Here is a 27,061-nt window from a genome sequence, read left to right as displayed (position 1 = left end):
TGGAGTGCAATGGCATGATCTCGGCTCACTGCTACCTCTGCCTCCTGGGTTCAAGTGATTCCCCTGCCTCAGCCTCCTGGTTAGCTGGGATTACAGGCATGAGTCACCATGCGTGGCTAATTTTTGTATTTTTAGTAGAGATGGAGTTTCACCATTTTACTCAGGCTGATCTCAAATTCCTGACCTCAAATGATCTGCCCACCTTGGTCTCCTGAAATGCTGAGATTATAGGCACAAGCCATGGCACCTGGCCAACAATATACTTGAAGACAAACTTTAAGTAGTATTTTTTAATAATTTATCAAATTTTTTTTTAAAACTCCATTTAGTAACAAATGAATTGCAAAATTAATTTCATTCAATAGTCAACTGACACTATATGAAACAGCAAGGCTATAATGGTGAATAATATAGACATGATTCTGTCCTCATGACGCTCAGAGAGTAGTTGAGAAGATCATCATTAAAACTTGTCATTACAGGAATAATATAAGTGCTGCAGGGGTATATAACTGGTAGTAGGCCAATCTGGGTACTGAAGAAAAAGAGAGGTGACATTTCCAAGACCCTAATGTCAGAAACAGCATATAAAACATTCATAACATTTGACAACCTAAAATAATTACAGTATTATCCAAATGGGGATAATGCAATGAAGAGAAAAGAAAATGAAACTGGAGAAGTAGACAGGGATCAGACCTCCTAGTGTCTTGACTCTATGTTAAGACATTTGATCGTCTTCTTAAGAGTAATAGAAAGCTACCAAAATGATTCATATTACATTTACAATGGTCATTTTAGCACAGTATGCAGAATGGATTAAATGGAGACTAACATGAATTTGGAAAGATCAGTTTAGAGGAGACTGCAATAATCTAGATGGACTATTAGACCTGATGCTAGTCTTGACAGACACTTGGACCATGCAGTGATATGGGGATGGAAAAAAGTAACTGAATCCAGAGATAGCAGGCAGAATTGACAATATTTGATAGTTAATTAGATGTGAACATTTAAGGAGAGACAGCAATCTAAGATTTCTCATAGGTCTTTGGGTATATTATGCACATTTTATAAGACACGGAGGTGTCAAAGGAGTAAGCAATTAGCAGGAGCAGAAGAGTAGATGAAAAGATACTTTTCAAAAGTTCAGTTTTAGAATTCAAAATTTGAAGTGTTGATAAGATATGTAAGTACAGATGTCATATGGACAATCAAGTATGTGGAATTCAGAAGAGAGGTCTCGCTTGGAGAGAAGTACCTGAGGCTGGTGGGTACATAATGGTTATGCTTGTTGAGCAAAGTTTGTCTATGGGCTACACTAGGATGAGGAGAGTAGAAGAGAGGTAGATGGCTTACATACCTTATGTCTTTCTTTTCAAAAAGAAAAATGTCACATTTCAAAGAATACAGAGAAACTGGTGCTCTGAGGCATGAAGAAGCCAGGGAATTGGAACCTCCTGAAAGCAGAGGGAAGATAACTTAATGTAAAGGGGAGGAACCATTCTTGTTGAATGCTATTCAGAAAGCACATCAAATATAAACTCAAATTATCCTTTTTTTTTTTAGTGACAAAACGTGAAGATGTTGTCATCTTTAGAAAGTAAAGCTGGTAGGCTGAATATGTGATAGATATATAAGAAAAGGAAAGATAAGGAGCTCTTTCAAAAGTTTGGCCATGAAATGGAAAAGGGAGATAGGGCTGTAAATAGTTAAGGAGGGTTGGGAGTCATAGGAGAGAAATATCCATTCCGCCATGCCAGGGCAAGGGAGACATAAGCAAGTTTGTGTTGATAGGAAAAAGCCAGTAAGGTGGGGGCCATTAAGGATAAGAAAAGAGAGAGATAAGAGATTGTTCAAGTCTTCTGGAAGGGGGAAGGTGTCCAGAATACAGGTGGAGGGATTGGAAACTTCCCACTATAATAGGAAGGATGAAAGGATTGGTCTCAATGTGGAGAAGTTTGTTGATTTGGGGGTGGGAAGTGGAGGAGGAGCATTATGATACTGTCTCTTCTCTGTAAAGTAGAAAATAAGTTTTCAGCTTGAAATGGAGTGGAAATAAAGACGAGGGTTGGAAGTTGAAGGAAAGTGCAGAATATTTGAAATTTTCTTTGCAGAGAGTAGGAGACGGAGCCAAGTGGGAAAACACAGGACTGTGTTGAGGACCACTGAGGTTTGTGACTGTAATTTTAGAATGGTGCCAGTCTGCCACGGGGTGTTATTTTCCCAACAGGGCTCAGCAGACCAACAGGCACAGGGGACCGTCTAGTTTTATATACCAATAGCAAGTCGTTCTTTATTTAATTTAGTTTTTTGTTTGTTTTAGCAATAAAGAAAAATTAAGTGTTTCTTCTTTGAAATGGTATTTCGTGTGTGTGTGTGTGTGTGTGTGTGTGTGTTCTCTAGATTATAGTGCCCTCACGTGGCTGATGCACATCATTTACTTACGAGTGTTTTCATATGGATGGAAAAACTGAGAATTAAGCATGGGCCTTCCAGCACAGCTACTAAAATTAAAAAATAATAATTACTATTATTGTTTTGACCAAAACCAGTACTAGGTGTAAATGAACTTCCTTTCTAGATCAACAACATTGTCCAGTTATAATAGTGTTGGTATTTTGTTATGTATAAGTAATGTATGATTTATAGTAAAAACATTAGGAGTGAGAAAAGACATGAAGAGCACGTATTTCCTCTCTGGGATTTTAATAATTGTGTCCAGATTCACACTGATAAAGAGTGCCGATTTACATAATTGCAACTAAATCTTTATTGTGCTTTTTATTAAATATGAAAGTCATTACTATTATCTGAGTACTGAATATTTTCTTAAATAGTTGTTTTGATTTTTGTCTTTTCCTGTTTTTTAATGTCAAGGAAAGGGAAGGGCATTGACTATACCTGCAAAGACAAAGTGGGATAGGGTGAAACCAACCCAATATTTATAATAAACTGTATTCTCTATGATTCAGGAAGCAATTTATTGAACATCTATTATGCACCAGGGCCATTAAGTTGCAGGAGACTTACATATTTTAACACATTTGATCTTCATAGCAATCCTGTTAAGTGATTACTTTTTCTTGCTTTTATAACCAAGTCAATTGAGATTTGGGGAACTTAATAAGTAATTTTGCCTTAGTTACAAACCCCAGAAATGACAGTGCTAACACCTGCCATCTTCTCTCATAGTTCAGAATTTTATGAGCAGTTGTAGTATATTATACACTCTGTTTAGAAAGGACCTTATAAGACATTCCACCAGGGTGACTTTTAGAATGATGTTATAATACACTTAATTAATTACTTGAATTCTCTTGTTGAATTTTTGCCAGGGTTTACATACATGATGAACTTGCATTTTTATTGTTCAGTTGAGTCTGTCATTAAGAAAATTTAAGTTGATAAATTATTCACCGATGAACTAATTTCTTTGCATTTAATCTTTTTAATTACTAAAGGTACCTAAATAGCCTCAAAATAGTTGATGGCTTGGCCTGAAGACAAGATGTAAATATGAGGTTGTTGAGTTACAGAAATGGCAAAAAAAAAAAAAAAGGTCAATGATAGAATAATAAGCAACAAAATAATAATAAGCACTAAAGTTTTAAACTTCATGGTGGTGAAGGCATGGTAGTGCATGAAAGTAAGATTTTTCCATTGAACTTTGTCTTCCTTGACGATATTCTTCTACTTTATTCAATATGCTCATTATGTGCACTATTCTTACCAACTGTGTATTTATGACCATGAGTAACCCTCCAGACTGGACAAAGAATGTGGAGTAAGTATAAATATTTTTCATTATTGACCACCCTTTATGTTTCGTATTGTGCTTTTAACACCTTGAGACCTCCTCAATTTCTTTAACAAATCATGCTAGCTACTGTTAACCAGACCCCAATTCAAGTTCATGTGTATCACTAAATGCCTTCTAGGACAAAGCTTGTAGTGGGCTCACTCAGTTGTGCAAATTACTGCACTAGTTTGACTGCCGTTATCTGCAGCCCTTTATCTTCTTTGTGAGTCTTAATGCTCTTTTGAAGATCACCAGTGATTTACTAAAATCTACTGATAAAAAGTATACATAGTTTTTATGTTCCTTTTTAAATGACTATCACAGTTCTACGTGTTACTAGGATATGTTTGATGGCTTTTAATGGTGCACATTTTATAAAATATGAATGCTTCACTCATTTTTGGATTAATACCTATTTGCTCCAATCAGACTGAAGGCCAGTGTATTTCAGATTATGTCTTCATATAGAGCCACATTATTTGGATCCTTTAAATTAATTAATGTGGAAAACGCAATATTTATTTATTTAGTCAATGAGAATGTCATTTGGAATTTAATGTTTCTTTTTTGACTTAAGCTCCACCTAAACTCTATATCATAGGGAGACCAACAGGGAAGTGTCTGATTTTTGTTTGCTGTTTATGTCATCTTTAAGATATGTACATGTAAATTAACCACTAGATTTTTAATGTGAACTTCGCTATTTTCTCTCAGGTATACCTTTACAGGAATTTATACTTTTGAATCACTTATTAAAATACTTGCAAGGGGCTTTTGTTTAGAAGATTTCACATTTTTACGGGATCCATGGAATTGGTTGGATTTCACAGTCATTACTTTTGCGTAAGTATCTTAATACATTTTCTCTCCTGGAAGAGTAAATCACTGGTGGGAGCCTGTACTATATTTTCCTTGGTGGCTTGCCTTGACAGACCAAGCATTTTTCTTAGTAATCATATTTTTCTTCCAATCAAATTATTCAGTTTGGAGAAATTAGGAACTATCATGGTAAATTACATGTCTTTGGTTTCAATTAGCACTGTAAAGTAATAAAGTTTCCCAAATAACAGAGATTATGATTGATGACAATGCCATTTTCCTCTTAATTGGGAAATCTGATGGCAACACTCATGAAATTAAAAGGTCTTGATGAAAGACCAAGGCAGACATAGATTTCCCTAAATTCTGAATAACTCTGATTTAATTCTACAGGTATGTAACAGAATTTGTAAACCTAGGCAATGTTTCAGCTCTTCGAACTTTCAGAGTCTTGAGAGCTTTGAAAACTATTTCTGTAATTCCAGGTAAGAAGAAAATGGTATAAGGTGGTAGGCCCCTTATATCTCCAACTGTTTCTTGTGTTCTGTCATTGTGTTTGTGTGTGAACCCCCTATTACAGATATGTGACAGAGTTTGTGGACCTGGGCAATGTCTCAGCGTTGAGAACATTCAGAGTTCTCCGAGCATTGAAAACAATTTCAGTCATTCCAGGTGAGAGCTAGGTTAAACACCGAGGCTGACTTTAGCTACAGTGGTGCTACCAATCACAGCTTTTGTGCAGAAGCCTTGTTGCTAGTTGCATATTGCAAATAAATATGTTAAAAAAGCAAGAATTGGTACATCATTTTTTGGATGGATTTGATTCTTTGCTTTTTACTCATTGCTTTCTTTAAAACTATTCTAAATCAGCCTTTGAGTTTAACAAGTGTTGCATGAGGCATTTGCAGTAACAGGCTACATGGTTTGCATCCTATAACATCAAGCTTTCCGCATAGAAGCTAAACTATGAGACATTCAGATTGATGCAAATTTGACAATTTAGGCCTAAAACTGGCAATCTTTTAAGCTGCAGATAAATGAAAGAGCAAGGGATAGCATGAGTGCTGCATGGGGCTCAGATTTCAGATGTCTTCCTTTTTTTAACCCATACTCAAGCTTGCCGAATTCACAAATATATAACCTCATAATTCATCGACTTCAAGATTTCTTACTACTCTATTCATATAGACTTTTCTAAAACCAGTAAGGGGTTAGGGAGTAAGACATCTGCAAATAAAAGCAAAATATTTACACAAGGTTGATGTTTAAGCATGAATAACAAAATCATTCTTTTGCTCTAAGGAGTGTTTGGAAATACACATTTGGTTCATTTCCATTCACAGTTTTCTAATGAACGTACAAGTTCTGCTTTCATTCATTTTCACCAGCTAGCAGGCTTTTCATGAAAATGTTATTCAATCACAAACATTAAACTAATATTGTTGGCATTCTGCATGACATTTTTATTTTCCAGGACAAGCTCATGATATTTTTGCCGGTAAAATAGCTGTTGAGTAGCATATTTAAATTCCTCCTTCTTATTTTATTTGTAGGCCTGAAGACCATTGTGGGGGCCCTGATCCAGTCAGTGAAGAAGCTTTCTGATGTCATGATCTTGACTGTGTTCTGTCTAAGCGTGTTTGCGCTAATAGGATTACAGTTGTTCATGGGCAACCTACGAAATAAATGTTTGCAATGGCCTCCAGATAATTCTTCCTTTGAAATAAATATTACTTCCTTCTTTAACAACTCATTGGATGGGAATGGTACCACTTTCAATAGGACAGTGAGCATGTTTAACTGGGATGAATATATTGAGGATAAAAGTAAGATATACTCTATAAACCATTAAGTTGTTTAGTTCTCTAAATATTGAATATTATATATCATAGAAATTATCTCAATTTAGATGTGAACCAAGTGACTTAGACTAATTTAAGATGATTTACCACATATAATAGAGATATCAAATGATACCTTATTCCTTTTTTTCCTTATCTGTCCATTGATATAGTAAAAGTTCTCATTTGAAAATGTATTGTCTTATACTCATGTTGAAAGTAATTTTGTATTATGCCATATTGAAAAATGTTTATTTGGTAGACATTAATCAGGCATTTTCAGTCATTTTGATAAATAAATCAGTAGTTTGAACTATTCAGTGTATTCCACTGAAATGTGTTAAGAAGACTGAAGAGAAATAATTTGGCCCTATTTGGTTGATGCAACATATGTATTGAGCACACATGCTGTATCTGAAAATAGAGAAACCATTTATCAAGATGAAATAAGAATTTGTGCGCTCCTCAGAAGGTTAAGTAATCCTGATTTAGCCATTCACTTATTCATACTCTAATTAGTACCTTTAGTGTCATCATTGTATTGTAGTTACCAGTTTAGTTTGATTATATTTAAGGTATGAACATCAGAATAATCTCATGTCATATAGTTCAGCATGATTTCTTAACATTGAGCCCAGCCCCTCTGTCATTTTTCTTGTGTGTGTGCATGTTTGTATGTTAATATAAAAATACATATGTTTGCATGTGTGAGCATGTTTTCTGAGATCATCTTTGCAACTTACTGAAGTTATATGCAATACCTTAAAAATAAAAACTAGATAGTTCTCCATAGCATAAAAATAAAAGCTAGATAAACTTAGACAACATATCTCTCCAAAGAAACAAGTTTATTTTCTTCATTTGAAAGGCAGAAATCAAGCAAAATTTCAAGCAAAACACTTATTTACAGCATCATAAGAGGGAATAAATACCTAAGCCCACTTCTCACAGGAAATGAAGTTAAAATTGGCAGGAAAAAAATGTCTGAATCTATTTTGAGCCCAGGGAAAAAAAGTATATGTGAAGTAAAATTTTATTTGCATGAAAACACCTAGAAACAACAAAGCTTTCTTCTTTCTTACTTTTTGTGCCCAGCAATAGACTGGTAGCTCTTTCTTGATGTATCCCACTCAATTTGAGCTTACATTTGCAATGAATGCTGATATAATAATGTTATCATAGTAATTCATTCTGAACGTTTTTCTTTTTAACATAGATTTGCTAACCATTTGTACAATCAAAAATGTTATATATTGATATTTGTTCAACATTTTGAAAAATCTCTTTAGCCGTATATATTTATTAGTTTATCCATCTCATTATGTTTGAAAACATTTGTGAGCTTTGCCACCTAAACGGGGTGACTGAAGTGTTTTACAGGCTTTTAATGATTCTATTCCTTTCTCTTCAAATAGGTCACTTTTATTTTTTAGAAGGGCAAAATGATGCTCTGCTTTGTGGCAACAGCTCAGATGCAGGGTAAGTGATGCTTCCTACTGAGTTTCAGTCCACACTACTCCATCAGTGTCAACAACCTGCCACCTCCCACTCATCCAGTCCCACTCACTCCTCACTCGAAACCCTCCATAAATTCTACTTCATGGTGACTCTCAGAATAGCCAGGATAAGTGTAGATTCTCACCTCCTTCACACAGTCATTTGCTGCAATTATTTTCCTATGCTAGGTCACATCTAATCTTCCAAATTAATTCAATGTAAAATAGAGAATAAAACAGTATAATATGCATCTGAAGCTCAATAGAATTCTTAAGCACATACTTTTTATAAGTGTGATATTTTATATATACTAATGTGTTCTCCACGGCTTAAAATATAAGATCTCTGAAGATAATGTTAATATCTGAGACATGGGGAGTATTTAACATATGTTAGCAAAGTGGTTAAAAACAAACTGGAGAGTCTGCATAGGTTCAGACTTTGACTCCGTCATATAATCTCACTTCTACTTGCCTTCGTTTCCTCATATGACAAGTGGGTATAATAATAGGGTTTTTGTGATGATGAAGTGGATTAATAAATGTATAGCTGTTTAGATCGCTCAATAAGGGCTTGTAATTGTTATTATTGGGATCACCCAAATGTTTGCTATTAAGAAACATGGAACTAAAGCCTAGGAAAATTTCAAAATGCAGTTAATGTTCTCTATTTAGTGAGATTTTAGAGTCACACACAAAAGTCTAATGTACTTTCTTTGGACGATGATACTGTGGACATTGGTAGCTAATACCTTTAGCAAAATTCCCAGTGATAATAGGCTTTCCTTTTGACTTCTATGATCAGCACTATGCTTCCTTTATCTTCCGCTTCCAATGATAAGTAAATCAATTGATTTTCATGCCTTGTGTGTAGTGTACTAAACGCTTTACATACAATATCTTCTTCAGTGTTTGCAAATTCGTGAGACAGGTTCTCTTATTAGCCCATTCTCACATGCGAGGTGCCTGAAGATTAGCAAATTAAGTAACTTGCCCAAGATGGTTCAGCTCAGAAGTGTGAGGCAAGACACTGAAGCCCCGCCTGCTTGATCTTCAAGGTCCTCCTATGAAATTTTTACCACACAGTGTCATTCACTCCTTGTGGCGAGCCCCACCTATCCTTTTCTCACTTCTTTGCCCTGTTCCCACACTTACACACATTTTTGCCTCATGACATCTTCAGTGAAAATCAACTTTTTCCTTACAGAGTTTTTTTTTATCTGTCCTTAAGTCCCAGAAGATACTAATCATGATATTATTGCTTTTATATGGAGACACGATAAATATAATAATGACAATTATGAATCACAGAGGAATCCACAAAGCAGACCTAATAGATTCTGTTATTATATAAATCAGTCCACATAGTGCTGAGCTAAGTACTGGGTAAGGTGAGAGAAATCGGCTTTCTTCTAGTGCCCGTGTAAAATAGACACTGGCATCTATTAAAACAGGAAAACCAATGAGCAGACTTGCAGTTATTGACTTCCTCTCTTTCCTCTAACCTAATTACAGCCAGTGTCCTGAAGGATACATCTGTGTGAAGGCTGGTAGAAACCCCAACTATGGCTACACGAGCTTTGACACCTTTAGCTGGGCCTTTTTGTCCTTATTTCGTCTCATGACTCAAGACTTCTGGGAAAACCTTTATCAACTGGTAAGAACAGATAAAATGATTTTTCTGAGAATCCTAAAACACTGAGCTCAAGAGAATTGCTGTAGAATACTTAATTACTTAGAGTGTGAGTTTGTAACATCCTGTAAACAATTTTTTAAAATCTCTCTTCCATTTTGCAGACACTACGTGCTGCTGGGAAAACATACATGATATTTTTTGTGCTGGTCATTTTCTTGGGCTCATTCTATCTAATAAATCTGATCTTGGCTGTGGTGGCCATGGCCTATGAGGAACAGAATCAGGCCACATTGGAAGAGGCTGAACAGAAGGAAGCTGAATTTCAGCAGATGCTCGAACAGTTGAAAAAGCAACAAGAAGAAGCTCAGGTATAGTGAACAAGCATACAGTCCTTTGTTTTTCTTTATCTAAATTCTTTGACCTAAATGTTGAGGTCAGTGGCAAGGTAGTTGACATTAGAAATATGTCATATGTGTTTGGTAAGTGCTAGAAGCCTGTTTGTTTATTAAGAAGTTAATAGTTTATTGCAATGATCTCTGTCAATAGTAATGGCATCAAAACACGGATAATTATAACTGCTTTACTGACGTTTTTTCTCCCTTGTGACTCCTTGAGGAAATTAACTATTAACAAAGGCCTCATTTACTCAAACTTGCAGAGTAGATAAACCGACATGTCTTCAGTTGAAGTATTTTCTTAGGGGAAGAGGAATTCAGTTACAGTTGCTTCTTCATTGCAGTATCACCAGAGGTGGTAAGGGTCAAAAAAACAGAATTAAACTAAGAAAATTATTTCATTGAGTCTGGAAAGGCAAAGGCTTATTCAATATTTGTTCTCTTTTATATAAAGTGTATAAATGCAAGCTTGTGGGTTACATCGGTAAATCACTAGTGTGTAAACATATTAAAACATTAGCACTCTCTGCCTCCTACTCTACAAATCCTTTAATTTGGACTTGACGAGCCTTCAAAATAAGGCAAGAATTTTTCTAATTATATTTGCTTGACTTAATGGCACTAACTAATCCAATTGCCTATTTTTGTCTTTTTTTGTATATTGAATACAATTCCCTTTTATCACTGAGTATTCCTAAATATGTAATAAAGGTCAAAGTATATTGATGTAATAGCAACAATATTAAACACCATCTTTCTGCCAAAACTACAGTTATACTTTACAAATTCATGCAGATGCCATGATCTAGGATTCTCAAATAAACAATCTGTGTCATGTCTTTGCTGTGCATTTCTTAGTGAAATACTCAATTTAAATCACAGCGAAAAATGTAATTAAAATAAAATACTTGATTGAATTACATTTAATAATTCAATTTCTTTATTCTGTGAAAATGGAATCAAAGGCAAATGTCTACCAGGTTTAAATAGGAAACCTTTAATTCCTAAATCATTTCCTTCTTAAAATATTGTTCAAATTATAGAAAAAGTTATTATGATCTTTGAGTGTCTTGCTCATATTATTAAATAATTAGGCATCATAGTGTGAGGACAGAGCTTAAAGGTTCTCATAAAAGTCATATGTGTCATCTTCCATATGACTGCCCATTTTATTCATTGATTGGTCTAATAGCAATGTACTGTTTTCTAAAATACTGAATGAAATGGAGAATTGTTTTTCAAGATTATCTTCATGATATTGAAGCTCAATTAAGCAGTAATATGATAATTATTTTTTAAGTTTATATGCAACTTCCACCTACTTTGCGCCCTTCTAGGCAGCAGCTGCGGCCGCATCTGCTGAATCAAGAGACTTCAGTGGTGCTGGTGGGATAGGAGTTTTTTCAGAGAGTTCTTCAGTAGCGTCTAAGTTGAGCTCCAAAAGTGAAAAAGAGCTGAAAAATAGAAGAAAGAAAAAGAAACAGAAAGAACAGTCTGGAGAAGAAGAGAAAAACGACAGAGTCCGAAAATCGGAATCCGAAGACAGCATAAGAAGAAAAGGTTTCCGTTTTTCCTTGGAAGGAAGTAGGCTGACATATGAAAAGAGATTTTCTTCTCCACACCAGGTAAAAATATTAACTTACATGAACTGTGTTCTCATAAAAGCTTTTTAAAGAATATGCCAGAATTTGATGGAGAGAAAACTGCCTTCCACCTGGATGGCACAATGCTTTCAGAGTAGTGATGATTATCAAGTATTTTGGCTATCACTTCAGAGAATTTGTGAGTTTTACAACTCTTTGGAATCCCAGAAAGGAAATTTTAGATCCTTCCGGGTTTGGAAAGATTTGCAGTTTTGAGGTGTTCTTAAAGATTCAAAAATCTTGGAGAAATTTTCCACATCAGAAATTATCAGCAGATGGTTCCCATCTCTTCTTAACTATTGTGCGTGGATCTAGTGAACTGTGGGTTTTCTGAGTGACAAATTCCCAGAAGTGGACCAGAGACTCTTTTAGGCCATCTGCAGGGTTGTTCCCATCAGGTGCAAATATCACATGCCAAGGGCATTCTTCTTGCCCTTGTTTCAAAGGGGACTGAAACAAAATATCTCGAAAAGTAGCCAAAACTCTCAGATAGACAAGTACTGAGGGAGATTTATGACACGAAATAAAAAGTAGTGTTTAGTTGTACTTGATTATCTGTGTTTCATGTTAAACATGGGACTTGCATTCGAAGAGTACTGTGATTTATAAACTGCAACAGATATTCACTGGGTACCTCTGCCTTTTGTACCCATACAAGTTGTTGAAATTTTAAAATTTAGAATCCTAATTGTCTTTGAAATCACCAAGAGAATTCACAGGAATACACAGTACTTCAGAAGACATTTTCACCAGGAGTGAGTGAAACCTTAATATCTATACAGTAACAATAACAATTACAACAACAACATTGATAATGGCTAATATTTACACATTGTGTTGTTATTTGTAATATTAATTCATGTAAGCCTTTCACTATAACCCTAGGTAAGTTCTAATTTAATTAATATCCCCAAATTTTGTATGTGAAGAGAAGCAGGGGGCTGCATTCTTTGTTGAGTACCTATTTTATGATTGGCATTCTTTCTACACTCTCAAAATTAATGCTAACAGTTCTGTGGAATAGTATTATTTTCATTACTATAATGAAAAAACTATTTTGGATCAGTAAAGGTAAATAATTGCACAATGTCATATAGTAATAGAAAAAGTTATTATGATCTTTGTTTATATTAGGGTTGTTGGTATTCAAATTTTGCCTGGTACTGAAAGCCTTAAACTTTCCACTTCATCAAGTTGCCTATGAAGAATGCCTTTAAAAACTGATAAGGAAATTTACAATATAACTTTATTTAAAAGACACAATGGCATTATACTTTCTTTTTTACTTTTTTGTAGTACAGACAAGCTCACATAACCTTACATGTGATATATATAAATTCTTGTAGGTCAGCCTTATTCATTTCAAATCCAAATAACATCATAAGATAGGATACCTTGGGGATTAATTCAAATTTAACATAGGGATCTTTAAACTAAATATCAAAATTTACTCGATCTCTTTCATTTTGTTGTCACAATCATGATGATTCCATTAGTGGAAACATTAATCAATATATAGGAATCCTTTGAAAGGCAAATCCCCTGTTTACAGCATTAGTGATTCCAAAAAGGAAGCAAGAAAAAGAAAGGGGGTGGGGGACAGAGAGAGAGGACAAAAGGGAGCAAAGGAGGGAGGAAGGTAGAGTATTTTTGCCTACGTTTTTACCTAAGTTTGCCTAAATTTTTGCCTAAACTTGTCTAAGTTTTGGCCAAAATTTGCCTAAATTTTAGCCTAGATTTGAAATTTCATATCAACTTCATATCAAACAGATACCCCAGAGATTCTCTTCAATTTGCCTTATTTCTAATTGAATAAAACTAATTCTAGGCAAAATAGTGAAGGCTGATAAAGCTAGGCTCTGTCCTTCCTTTTTCTGTACATTTTGCTCATAGATATGATATCTCCCAGCAGCCTCTTCTTCATACCTCTACATACCTTCATTTCCCAGCTAGTTGGGTATTATAAGCAATCACTGACTTAGAAGAAATGGCATGGCTGGCTCAATTTGATACTGGTTTCTTAAGCAGTCTCTATATAAAAATAGAGTTAAAGACTTTATTTTGCTTGATAAAGAAATAGTCAAACAAATGTCTAAGAGGATGGAGAGGGAGACAGAAAAAGACAGAGGGAAAGGGAGAGAAAGGGAAAAGGGGGTAAGGAGAAAAGGAAGAAGGGAGGAGAGACAGAAAACCCTGAAATCACACCAACCCCTTTTTGCAAGCCCTGAAGGTAATACTGAAAATGTCAAACCAGATAGAAGTACTTAACCTTGGTAGAGTAATGGAGGGCCCATCGCGTCTGTTAGATTTTTAAGAGTTCGAGACCCCAAAATATTAGGAATTATTGTTTTGTGATGACATGATTATGTTGGTAACAATCTCTGTGTTTGTACTGAAAAACTATACAATGTAAGCCTTTACTGCAAGATTATAATTTCTTTAGCAGAGTAAGTGGACATATGAAATGTTTCTTAGACTCTGATTTGACTTAGTGTGATAGAGAGGGGAGAAGAAAGTCAAGTATGTAATCTCTAATCAAGTTTCAAGATAATCTGGATTTTTTTGAAATCTTTATAAGGTACAATTGACCTTAAATTATTACTTTATTATTTATTTGTGATAAGCTATGAGTTTTGCTTTTTAAAGATTCATTTAGTATATGGAATATTTCTTACTGGCCATCTTTTTTGTGTGTTACAGTCTTTGATTACTATGCATTTATGTAATGAATGTCAGCAATAGAAGTTGATGCTAATGGATGGGACACAATCATTTCTCATATAGCTGTCACATGTAAACTATGTTTTTGTATAGCTTAATTCATCCATGATCCTTGAGAAACATGCAAATTTATAACTTATTTTCTTCCAACCTTTCTATGGCTCCAGTTGAACAAGGCCCTGGCAGTTAAAATATAAACTCTTACTAAAAGCAATAGAAATATTCTTCATGGCAAAGCATGTATTGTTTGCCTTTCTTTTTTCAGCTAATGATGAGCAGTATGTCACACATCCTGTAAAGCCAGTAACTGTTATGTCTTCATAGCTAATTCAAAGTCCCTTGTTAGAGGAGAGAAAGGAGACACAAAAGAAGGTGGATAGTCTAACAGCAGCTTTAAAAAATAACTACTTGTATGGAAAACAATAAAAGAAAAGTATGAATCTTACTAATGTAGTTAATAGGATAGAAATCATGGGAACAACAAAAGGAGAGATGACTTCTGTCATGGGAGCCATAAGTCTTCTTAGAAGTGGTTCTTATGATAAATAACGAATAGAATCACATAAGATAGCGTTTAACATTTACAGACGTTTAATAGACACTAAGATATTATTGAGAAAAAGTAATTCTTTAGCTGGAAAGAAAATAAAAAGCATACTTATTGGTCAGTGTATTACTCTGTTTTCATGCTGCTGATAAAGGTATACCCAAGACTGGGCAATTTAGCAAAGAAAGAGATTTAATTGGACTTATAGTTCCATGTGGCTGGCAAAGCCTCACAATCATGGCAGAAGGCAAAGAGGAGCAAGTCACATCTTACGAGGATGTTGGCAGGCAAAGACAGAGTGAGAGCCAAGCAAAAGAAGTTTCTCCCTATAAAACCATCAGATCTCGTGAGACCCATTCACTACCACAAGAACAGTATGGGGAAACCACCACCATGATTTAACTATCTCCCACCAGGTCCCTCCCACAACAGTGGGAATTATGGGAAATATAACTCAAGATGAGATCTGGGTGGGAACACAGCCAAACCATGTCATTCCACCCCGGCCCCTCCCAAATCTCATGTCCTCACATTTCAAAATGAATAATGCCTTCCCAACAGTCCCCCAAAGTCTTAATTCATTTAAGCATTAATTCAGAAGTCCACAGTCCAAACAAAACTTCCTCAGAGACAAGGCAAGTCCCTTCCACCTATGAGCCAGAAAAAATCAAAAACAAGTTAGTTACTTCCTAGATACAACGGGGATACAGGCATTGGCTAAATACAGTCATTCCAGATGGGAGAAATTAGCCAAAACAAAGGGGCTACAGGCCCCATACAAGTTCAAAATCCAGCAGGGCAGTCAAATCTTAAAGCTCCAAAATGATCTCCTTTGACTCCATGTCTCACATCCAGGTTATGCTGATGCAAGAGGTGGGTTCCCATGGTCTTGAGCAGCGCCACCCCTGTCACTTTGCAGGGTATAGCTTCCCTCCTGACTGCTTCCATGGATGGGCTGGCATTGAATGTCTGTGACTTTTCCAGGTGCACAGTGCAAGCTGTTGGTGGATCTATTATTCTCGGGTCGGGAGGACAGTGGCCCTCTTCTCACAGCTCCACCAGGCAGTGCCCCAGTAGGGATCCTGTGGCAGGGCTCCGACCCCACATTTCCCTTCCTCACTGCCTTAGCAGAGGTTCTCCATGAGAGCCCCACCCCTGCGGCAAACTTCTGCCTGTACATCCAGGCATTTCTATACATCCTCTGAAATCTAGGCAGATATTCCCAAATCCCAATTCTTGACTTCTGTGCACTGGCAGGCTCAACACCATGGGGAAGCTGCCAAGGCTTGAGGATTGCACCCTCTGAAGCCATGGGCCTAGCTTTACATTTGCCCCTTTCAGTCATGGCTGGAGTCATAGGGATGCAGGGCACCAAGTTCCTAGGCTGCACACAGCATGGGACCTTGGACCCGGCACATGAAACCACTTTTTCCTCTTAGGCCTCTGGGACTGTGATGAGAGGGGCTGGCACAAAGGTCTCTGACATGCCCTGGAGACATTTTCCCCATTGTCTTGGGGATTAACATTCAGCTCCTCATTACTTATACAAATTTCTACAGCCTGCTTGAATTTCTTTTCAGAAAATGGGATTTTCTTTTCTGTCACATTGTCAGGCTGCACATTTTCCAAACTTTTATGCTCTGCTTCCCTTATGAAACTGAATGCCTTTAGCAGCACCCAGGTCACCTCTTGAATGCTTTGCTGCTTAGACATTTCTTCTGTCACATACTCTAAATCATCTCTCCCAAGTTCAAAGTTCCACAAATCTCTAGGACAGGGGCAAAATGCTGCCAGTATCTTTACTAAAATATAACAAGAGTCACCTTTGCTCCACTTTCCAACAAGTTCCTCATCTCCATCTGAGACCATCTCAGCCTGGACCTTATTGTCCATATCACTATCAGGCTTTTGGTCAAAGCCATTCAATAAGTCTCTAGGAAGTTCCAAACTTTCTCACATTTTCCTATGTTCTTCTGAGCCCTTCAAACTGGTCCATCCTCTGCCTGTTACCCAGTTCCAAAGTTGCTTCCACATTTTGGGTATCTTTTCAGCAGCACCCCACTGCTGGTATCAATTTATTATATTAATCTGTCTTCATGCTGCTGATAAAGACATACCTGAGACTGGGCAATTTACCAAAGAAAGACATTTAATTGGACTTACAGTTTCATGTGGCTGAGGAAGCCTCACAATCATGGAAGAAGGCAAAGAGGAGCAAGTCACATCTTATACAGATGGTGACAGGCAAAGAGAGGGTGAGAGCTGAGCGAAAGGGATTTCTCCCCTTAAAACCATGAGATCTCTGAGAACGGACAGACTGTCTGCTCAAGTGGGTCCTTGACCCTCGAGTAGCCTAAATGGGAGACATTCCAACTAGGGGCAGACTGACACCTCACAGCTCACACGGCTGGGTACACCTGTGAGATGAAGCTTGCAGAGGAATGATCAGAAAGCAACATTTGCTGTTCAGCAATATTCACTCTTCTGCAGCCTCTGCTGCTGATACCCAGGCAAACAGCGTCTGGAGTAGACCTTGAGCAAACTCCAGCAGACCTGCAGCTGAGGGTCCTGACTGGAAAAATAGTTAGAAGGAAAAATAATAAACAGAAAGGACATTCCACCAAAACCCCATCTGTCCTTCACCATCATCAAAGACAAAGGTAAATAAAACCACAAAGATGGGGAAAAAGCAGTACAGAAAAGCTGGAAATTCTAAAAATCAGAGCACTTCTCCCCCTCCAAAGGAACGCAGCTCCTCACCAGCAATGGAACAAAGCTGGATGGAGAATGACTTTGGCGAGTTGAGAGAAGAAGACTTCAGACAATCAAACTTCTCTGAGCTAAAGGAGGAGTTACGAACCCAGTGCAAAGAAACTAAAAACCTTGAAAAAAGATTTGACGATTGGCTAACTAGAATAACCAATGCAGAGAAATCCACAAACAAACTGATAGAGATGAAAACCATGACACGAGAACTATGTGACAAATGCACAAGCTTCAGTAACTGATTTGATCAGCTGGAAGAAAGGTATCAGTGATTGAAGATCAAATGAATGAAATGAAGCAAGAACAGAAGTTTAGAGAAAAAAGAGTAAAAAGAAATGAACAAAGCCTCCAAGAAATATGGACTATGTGAAAAGACCAAATCTACATCTAATTGGTGTACCTGAAAGTGACGGGGAGAATGGAACCAAGTTGGAAAACACTCTTCAGGATATTATCCAGGAGAACTTCCCCAACCTAGCAAGGCAAGCCAATATACAATTTCAGGAAATACAGAGAATGCCACAAAGATACTCCTCGAGAAGAGCAACTCTAGGACACATAATTGTCAGATTCACCAAAGTTGAAATGAATGAAAAAATGTTAAAGGCAGCCAGAGAGAGAGGTTGGGTTACCCACAAAGGGAAGCCCATCAGACTAACAGCAGATATCAGCAGAAACTCTACAAGCCAGAAGAGAGTGATGGCCAATATTCAACATTCTTAAAGAAAAGAATTTTCAACCCAGAATTTCATGTCCAGCCAAACTAAGTTTCATAAGTGAAGGAGAAATAAAATCCTTCACAGACAAGCAAATGCTGAGAGATTTTGTCACCACCAGCCCTGCCCTACAAGAGCTCCTGAAGGAAGCTCTAAACATGGAAAGGAGCAACCAGTAACAGCCACTGCAAAAACATGCCAAAATGAAAAGACCATCGATGCTGGGAAGAAACTGCATCAACTAATGAACAAAATAACCAGCTAACATCATAATGACAGGATCAAGTTCACACATAACAATATTAACCTTAAATGTAAATGGGCTAAATGCTCCAATTAAAGACACAGACTGGCAAATTGGATTAAAGAATCAAGACCCATCAATTTGCTGTATCCAGGAGACCCATTTCATGTGCAGAGACACGCATAGGCTCAAAATAAAGGGATGCAGGAAGATCTACCAAACAAAAGGAAAACAAAAAAAAGGCAGGGGTTGCAATCCTAATCTCTGATAAAACAGACTTTAAACCAACAAAGATCAAAAGAGACAAAGAAGGCCATTGCATAATGGTAAAGGGATCAATTCAACAAGAAGAGCTAACTATCCTAAATATATATGCACCCAATACAGGAGCACCTAGATTCATAAAGCAAGTCCTTAGAGACTTACAAAGAGACTTAGACTCCCATACAATGATAATGGGAGACTTTAACACCCTACTATCAACATTAGACAGATCAACGAGACAGAAAGTTAACAAGGATATCCAGGAATTGAACTCAACTCTGCACCAAGCAGACCTAATAGACATCTACAGAACTCTCCACCCCAAATTAACAGAATATACATTCTTCTCAGCACCACATCACACTTATTCCAAAATTGACCACATAGTTGGAAATAAAGCACTCCTCAGCAAATGTAAATGAACAGAAATTATAACAAACTGTCTCTCAGACCACAGTGCACTCAAACTAGAACTCAGGATTAAGAAACTCACTCAAAACCGCTCAACTACATGGAAACTGAACAATCTGCTCCTGAATGACTACTGGGTGCATAACGAAATGAAGGCAGAAATAAAGATGTTCTTTGAAACCAATGAGAACAAAGATACAACATACCAGAATCTCTGGGACACATTTAAAGCAGTGTGTAGAGGGAAATTTATAGCACTAATTGCCCACAAGAGGAAGCAGGAAAGATCTAAAATTGACACCCTAACATCACAATTAAAAGAATTAGAGAAGCAAAAGCAAACACATTCAAAAGCTAGCATAAGGCAAGAAATAACTAAGATCAGAGCAGAACTGAAGGAGATAGAGACACAAAAAACCCTTCAAAAAATCAATGAATCCATGAGCTGGTTTTTTGAAAAGATCAACAAAATCGATAGACTGCTAACAAGACTAATAAAGAAGAAAAGAGAGAAGAATCAAATAGATGCAACAAAAAATGACAAAGGGCATATCACCACCAACCCCACAGAAATACAAACACCATCAGAGAATACTGTAAACACCTCAATGCAAATAAACTAGAAAACCTAGAAGAAATGGATAAATTCCTGGACACATACACTCCCCCAAGACTAAACCAGGAAGAAGTTGAATCCCTGAATAGACCAATAACAGGCTCTGAAATTGAGGCAATAATTAATAGACTGCCAACCAAAAAAAGTCCAGGACCAGATGGATTCACAGCCGAATTCTACCAGAGGTACAAGGAGGAGCTGGTACCATTTCTTCTGAAATTATTCCAATCAATAGAAAAAGAGGGAATCCTCCCTAACTCATTTTATAAGGCCAACATCATCCTGATACCAAAGCCTTGCAGAGACACAACAAAAAAAGAGAATTTTAGACCAATATTCCTGATGAGCATTGATGCAAAACTCCTCAATAAAATACTGGCAAACCAAATCCAGCAGCACATCAAAAGCTTACCCACCATGATCAAGTGGGCTTCATTCCTGGGATGCAAGGCTGGTTCAACATACACAAATCAATAAACATAATCCAGCATATAAACAAAACCAAAGGCAAAAACCACATGATTATCTCAATAGATGCAGAAAAGGCCTTTGACAAAATTCAACAGCCCCTCATTATAAAATCTCTCAATAAATTCGGTATTGATGGAACAGATCTCAAAATAATAAGAGCTATTTATGACAAACCCACAGCCAATATCATACTGAATGGGCAAAAACTGGAAGCATTCCCTTTGAAAACTGGCACAAGACAGGATGCCCTCTCTCACCACTCCTATTCAACATAGTGTTGGAAGTTCTGGCCAGGGCAATCAGGCATGAGAAAGAAATAAAGGGTATTCAATTAGGAAAAGAGGAAATCAAATTGTCTCTGTTTGCAGATGACATGATTGTATATTTAGAAAACCCTGTCATGTCAGCCCAAAATCTCCTTAAGCTGATAAGGAACTTCAGCCAAGTCTCAGGACATAACATCAATGTGCAAAAGTCACTAGCATTCTTATACACCAATAACAAACAGAGAGCCAAATCATGAGTGAATTCCCATTCACAATTGCTTCAAAGAGAATAAAATACCCAGGATTTCAACTTACAAGGGATGTGAAGGACCTCTTCAAGGAGAACTACAAACCACTGCTCAGTGAAATAAAAGAGGACCCAAACAAATGGAAGAACATTCCATATTCATGGATAGGAAGAATCAATATAGTGAAAATGGCCGTACTGCCCAAGGTAACTTATAGATTCAATGCGATTTCCATTAAGCTACCAATGACTTCCTTCACAGAATAGGAAAAAACTACTTTAAAGTTCATATGGAACCAAAAAAGAGCCTGCATTGCCAAGACAGTCCTAAGCCAAAAGAACAAAGCTGGAGGCATCATGCTACCTGAATTCAAACTATACTACAAGGCTACAGTAACCAAAACAGCATGGTACTGGTACCAAAACAGAGATATAGATCAATGGAACAGAAGAGAGCCCTCAGAAATAATACCACACATCTACAACCATCTTATCTTTGACAAACCTGACAAAAACAAGAAATGGGGAAAGGATTCCCTATTTAATAATGGTGCTGGGAAAACTGGCTAGCCATAAGTAGAAAGCTGAAACTGGATCCCTTCCTTACACCTTATACAAAAGTTAATACAAGATGGATTAGAGACTTAAATATTAGACCTAAAACCATAAAAGCCCTATAAGAACACCTAGGCAATACCATTCAGGACATAGGCATTGGCAAGGACTTCATGTCTAAAATACCAAAAGCAATGGCAACAAAAGCCAAAATTGACAAATGGGATCTAATTAAACTAAAGAGCTTCTGCACAGCAAAAGAAACTACCATCAGAGTGAACAGGCAACCTACAGATAGGGAGAAAAGTTTTGCAATCTCCTCATCTGACAAAGGGCTAATATCCAGAACCTACAAAGAACTCAAACAAATTTACAAGAAAAAAACAAACAACCCCATCAGAAAATGGACAAAGGATATGAACAGACACTTCTCAAAAGAAGACATTTATGCAGCCAATGGAGACATGAAAAAATGCTCATCATCACTGGCCATCAGAGAAATGCAAATCAAAACCACAATGAGGTATCATCTCACACCAGCTAGAATTGCCATCATTGAAATGTCAGGAAACAACAGGTGCTGGAGAGGATGTGGAGAAATAGGAACACTTTTACACTGTTGGTGGAACTGTAAACTAGTTCAACCATTGTGGAAGACAGTGTGGCGACTCCTCAAGGATCTAGAACTAGAAATACGATTTGACCCAGCCATCCCATTACTGGGTATATACCCAAAGGATTATAAATCGTGCTGCTATAAAGACACATGAACACGTATGTTTATTGCAGCACTATTCACAATAGCAAAGACTTGGAAACAACCCAAATGTCCATCCATGACAGACTGGATTAAGAAAATGTGGCACATATACACCATGGAATACTATGCAGCCATAAAAAAAGGATGAGTTCATGTCCTTTGTAGAGACATGGATGCAGCTGGAAACCATCATTCTCAGCAAACTATCAAAAGAACAGAAAACCAAACACCGCATGTTCTCACTCATAAGTGGGAACTGAACAATGAGAACACTTGGTCACAGGAAGGGGAACATCACACACCGGGGCCTGTTGTGGGGTGGGGGAAGTGGGGAGGGATAGCATTAGGAGATATACCTAATGTAAATGATGAGTTAATGGGTGCAACACACCAACATGGCACATGTATACATATTTAACAAACCTGCACATGTACCCTAGAACTTAAAGTATAATAAGAAAGAAAATAAATCAAAGAAAAAAAAAAACCCATGAGATCTCATGAGGTTTAGTCACTAACACAAGAACAGTATGGAGAAAACTGACACTATGATTCAACTATTTCCCACCAGGTCCCTCTCCCAACAATGGAAATTATGGGAGATACAACTCAAGATGAGATCTGGGTGGGGACACAGCCAAACCATATTAGTCAGGAATATGAAAACCTATATATTAGTAGGTATAAAATAATGGTTTTAATTGGTTTTAAACCCTTGGAGAGGAAAAGATCAAAGCAGTAATACTTAAATGATGAAGTTAGTATTCTTTCCATTAATAATTACATAAATCTAATGCAAGCTGGCTCAAGTAAAAAAGAGAATGTATTAGATGATGTAAATTATGTCTGTGAGTAGCTTTAGGAATGGTTGCATCCAGAAATTCAAGACAGGTTACCATGACCATGTCTTTTTCCACCATATCTGAATCCAGGTTCCTCCCACATGGTGGCAAGATGTCACTGCAGCTCCAAACTTAGAGCCAATATATTTAGCAGTCTTAAGTGAAAAAGCACCATTTCCTCAACAGTTGTAAAAGACAAGGATATCTTTCAATTGACCAAGCAGGATTTCATGACCATCTTTAAATTATGTATAGAATACACTGATTGACTAGGCCTGGGACATTGCCTGGGACACTGGGAGACCCTAACCTCAATTCCTGCTGCATCCAGGAATTGAAATTAGTGTCTCCCAGATTACCTGGTCTGAGAGTTGAGGAGCATTTCTCAAGGCTAAAAAGGGTACTGATATATAAAAAAAAAAATTAAGTGATTGTGATCGGACTCTTAGTGAAAATTTAGTTTTTGTAAATATTGCCCTCAGATATCTTGAGACAGAGACAAAATCGTGAGAATTGGGGAATAAATCATACAGTTATTTCAGCTTGATTTAATTTATTCATGAAGACCATCATAAAATACGCAAAGGGAAGTGGAAAAGCTGCCCCTTGTACTATAATTAAACATTCCTACTAGCAACATTAATTATATTCCCTTCATGGTAAGATTTGCGTCAGGGCGTGGTCACTAGTGAGCTCTTACTGGCTCTATTTTTGACTTCAGAGGATCTAAAGGTAAGTTTGTGTTTAATTGTTTTCCATTGGGCTGTTAACTGGAATTAACTTCTAAGGAAGGGTCTATCAAAAATATCATTTCTAGATGCCAGTAAGAGGACAAAACATTATGGGGACAATCTAGCTATGTTGAGGTATGGGTAGAGTGGAAGAAAAGAGAGCAGAAGATGAAAAATGGAGGAAGGAGAAAAAGCAAGAGTGAAATAGAAAAGGTGAACCTTGTAGAAAGTAACAAAATGCCACCAGCAGTCATCAGAGGGGCTCTTGGTTCCACGTGTCCAATGACTTATCCTTGAGTAAGTTAATGACTATGACACATTGAATCAAATTCTGGTTTTCAGAATGCCAGCTCTTAATTCTGTTCATCTGGGTTTTGTTTCTTCTCTTGTTATTCATAGTCCTTACTGAGCATCCGTGGCTCCCTTTTCTCTCCAAGACGCAACAGTAGGGCTAGTCTTTTCAGCTTCAGAGGTCGAGCAAAGGACATTGGCTCTGAGAATGACTTTGCTGATGATGAGCACAGCACCTTTGAGGATAATGACAGCCGAAGAGACTCTCTGTTTGTGCCGCACAGACATGGAGAACGGCGCCACAGCAACGTCAGCCAGGCCAGTCGTGCCTCCAGGGTGCTCCCCATCCTGCCCATGAATGGGAAGATGCATAGCGCTGTGGACTGCAACGGTGTGGTCTCCCTGGTCGGGGGCCCTTCTACCCTCACATCTGCTGGGCAGCTCCTACCAGAGGTGAGGCCAATTAAAATTGCAGCTGATGAGAAGAGAATTGTGACTGGTGCAGGCACGAGTGTTTCTCCATTTCCACATCTAAGAATTTGTTGAGTTTGTTGTCCAAAGGCTGGGAGTTTGTTCAATCAAGCTATTATCTTGTAAAATTGTTCTATTCAGACTTTTCTACAAAGTAATCAAAAACTTAGGTTGGCTGTCAGAGAATATAATTAGAAGTAATTTTTCATCATTATTACTATGGTATGAAACTCGCCAAAAAGCAAAGCAACAATTTATCAAGCATGATGTTTGATTAATATAGTTAAATTAAATCCAAGGAAATTAATGCTCATAAATTAAATAAATACTTAAGGATTTTGTGATGGTTGTTCATTTAAAAGGAGATTTAAATACTTCCACTTGCAGTAGATACTCTTACTAAGTAGATTTCAATCTCCTAGTACAAGATTGCCTCTCTTTGCAGGTCAGAGTGTTGTAACCTTTTTAGCATCCACTCTAATGATCTCAACCATTGTAAATTTGTGTAGTGAAGAACCACTCAAAAAGTACCTGGTATGGAATCATGGGTTGTCATTTTTAGAGCAGATTCCAATTTTTATATTATTGTCATAAATTCTTATTGTAAACAAAGTGGCCCAAAATTAATCACATGGAAAAGGATTTCAACTACATACTAGACACTTATAGGGCTATATTATTGAAATTTACTTCATAAGCCATAAGATGCCTTTAATGTTAGTATTTTTTTTATTATACTTTAAGTTCTAGGGTACATGTACTGGAACCAGCCCAAATGTCCATCAGTGATAGACTGGATTAAGAAAATGTGGCGTGGCCGGGCGCGGTGGCTCAAGCCTGTAATCCCAGCACTTTGGGAGGCCGAGACGGGCGGATCACGAGGTCAGGAGATCGAGACCATCCTGGCTAACATGGTGAAATCCCGTCTCTACTAAAAAACACAAAAAACTAGCCGGGCGAGGTGGCGGGCGCCTGTAGTCCCAGCTACTCGGGAGGCTGAGGCAGGAGAATGGCGGGAACCTGGGAGGCGGAGCTTGCAGTGAGCTGAGATCCGGCCACTGCACTCCAGCCTGGGCGACAGAGCAAGACTCCGTCTCAAAAGAATAAAAAAAAGAAAGAAAAAAGAAAATGTGGCACATATACACCATGGAATACTATGCAGCCATAATGTTGGTATTAAATAAAATTTCATGAGCTAGCAAAAAGTATTTTGGCAATATCACTTGATTGTTTTTATAGCATTTAAAAGGTCTTCTTATGATTTTTTTTTTACATAGCTCCATTTATTATCATTGGACAACCTCCCTGAGCCACGTAAAAATGATATGGAGTTCGTTTTCAGTTGCCTAATGGTGGAGCTTCTTATCTTGGATTATAAAATACCCATTATCTTCTTCACATTTTTTGCATGGCCTCTCCCCACCTCCTTCTACCAGAGAAGTGTCCAGGTATCCTGGAGTCAGGTTGAACCATGAGAAAAGTAGAACTTTATAGTGGAGGAACCAGGAAGAATGAAAAGAGAACATCAGTTCTTCTTAAAAAACGGTAGTAGCTAACCATGTACCAGACACTGTCCAGAACACTTTACATGTGTTAACTCATTTAACCCTCATAACAACCCTTTTTGATAGTTAGTAATATTATCCCTATTTTGCAGAGGAGGAAACTGAGGCTTGTGCATGGTAGAGCTAAGATTTGACCCCAGTTATGCTGGTCACTGAACCTACATTCTATCGACACTGAAATATTGCCTCCCATTGAGTTATTTTTAATTTTTTTAAATTGAAAAGAAGAGATGGTTAAGGAAATAAACACATAAACACTTTCATTTTAACCAGTGTTTCCCAAAATATACTTCACTTTCATACTACTTACATCAGAATCTCATGGGATGCTTCTTAAAACTAGAGATTCCTGTGCCTACCCAGACCTATTCAGACCAAAACACTGATAAGAAAATGTCTGGGAATCTTCTTCCTTAACAAGCATCCCACATAATTCTTATACATAACAAAGTATGTTTATCACTGATCTTGATAAATGTTAATTGGATAAATAAAAGCAAATCTATAATTACCATGCATGAATATAGAGAGACTGTCAGTCTGTCAGAAATTATTTAGCATTTATCAATAATTATCATAAATCTCCTGTCCTATCAGAGAGGATGGCACAAATCTCTGAAGGCAAAGTTGGGGCCAGCTTGAAGCAAAGCTTCGTGTGATCCCTTTATTTCCTGCTTCCTCAACTTCGTTCTTTAATCTTAGAATCTTAGGTGCTTTGGGGCAGGGCACTGTACTATTGAAAAGTTGAGATGAAGGTGCAGACAAATGAAGTAGGCTTTTGGAGAATGCAGAGGGGAAATGACAATAGAAAATAAATATCTATGGGCAAATGACACCCTTGAAAGTGCATAATTTCCTGTACTTTACACATAAATTCAATTGAGACAATTTAACTTAAGAAAGAATTTTCTTTGTAGTGTCATTAGCAGTTTTGGAATCTATTTG

General features: G+C 37.2%; 1 protein-coding gene across 3 annotated transcripts in view; it reads left to right on the top strand.

Annotated features, from left to right (window-relative positions):
* Positions 1 to 27,061, top strand: part of SCN2A (sodium voltage-gated channel alpha subunit 2) — a 113,012-nt gene that overhangs the window by 11,075 nt on the left and 74,876 nt on the right. For 2 of the 3 annotated variants that reach the window (XM_033231265.1, XM_033231266.1), the window contains exons 4-12: positions 3,698 to 3,787; positions 4,517 to 4,645; positions 5,202 to 5,293; positions 6,175 to 6,447; positions 7,878 to 7,941; positions 9,474 to 9,615; positions 9,756 to 9,962; positions 11,327 to 11,614; positions 24,189 to 24,533. In XM_033231265.1, the coding sequence (XP_033087156.1) occupies positions 3,698 to 3,787; positions 4,517 to 4,645; positions 5,202 to 5,293; positions 6,175 to 6,447; positions 7,878 to 7,941; positions 9,474 to 9,615; positions 9,756 to 9,962; positions 11,327 to 11,614; positions 24,189 to 24,533 (1,630 nt within the window). Of the gene's footprint in view, positions 1 to 3,697; positions 3,788 to 4,516; positions 4,646 to 5,014; positions 5,107 to 5,201; positions 5,294 to 6,174; positions 6,448 to 7,877; positions 7,942 to 9,473; positions 9,616 to 9,755; positions 9,963 to 11,326; positions 11,615 to 24,188; positions 24,534 to 27,061 lie in introns of all 3 variants that reach the window. The other variant, XM_033231268.1, reaches the window with a different exon arrangement.

The sequence above is a fragment of the Trachypithecus francoisi genome, unplaced genomic scaffold (assembly GCF_009764315.1).
Source record: "Trachypithecus francoisi isolate TF-2019V2 unplaced genomic scaffold, Tfra_2.0 Lachesis_group13, whole genome shotgun sequence".
NCBI classification, from domain to species: domain Eukaryota; kingdom Metazoa; phylum Chordata; class Mammalia; order Primates; family Cercopithecidae; genus Trachypithecus; species Trachypithecus francoisi.
Note: the sequence above shows the minus strand (reverse complement) of the source record. Positions and strands in the feature narration are given on the sequence as shown.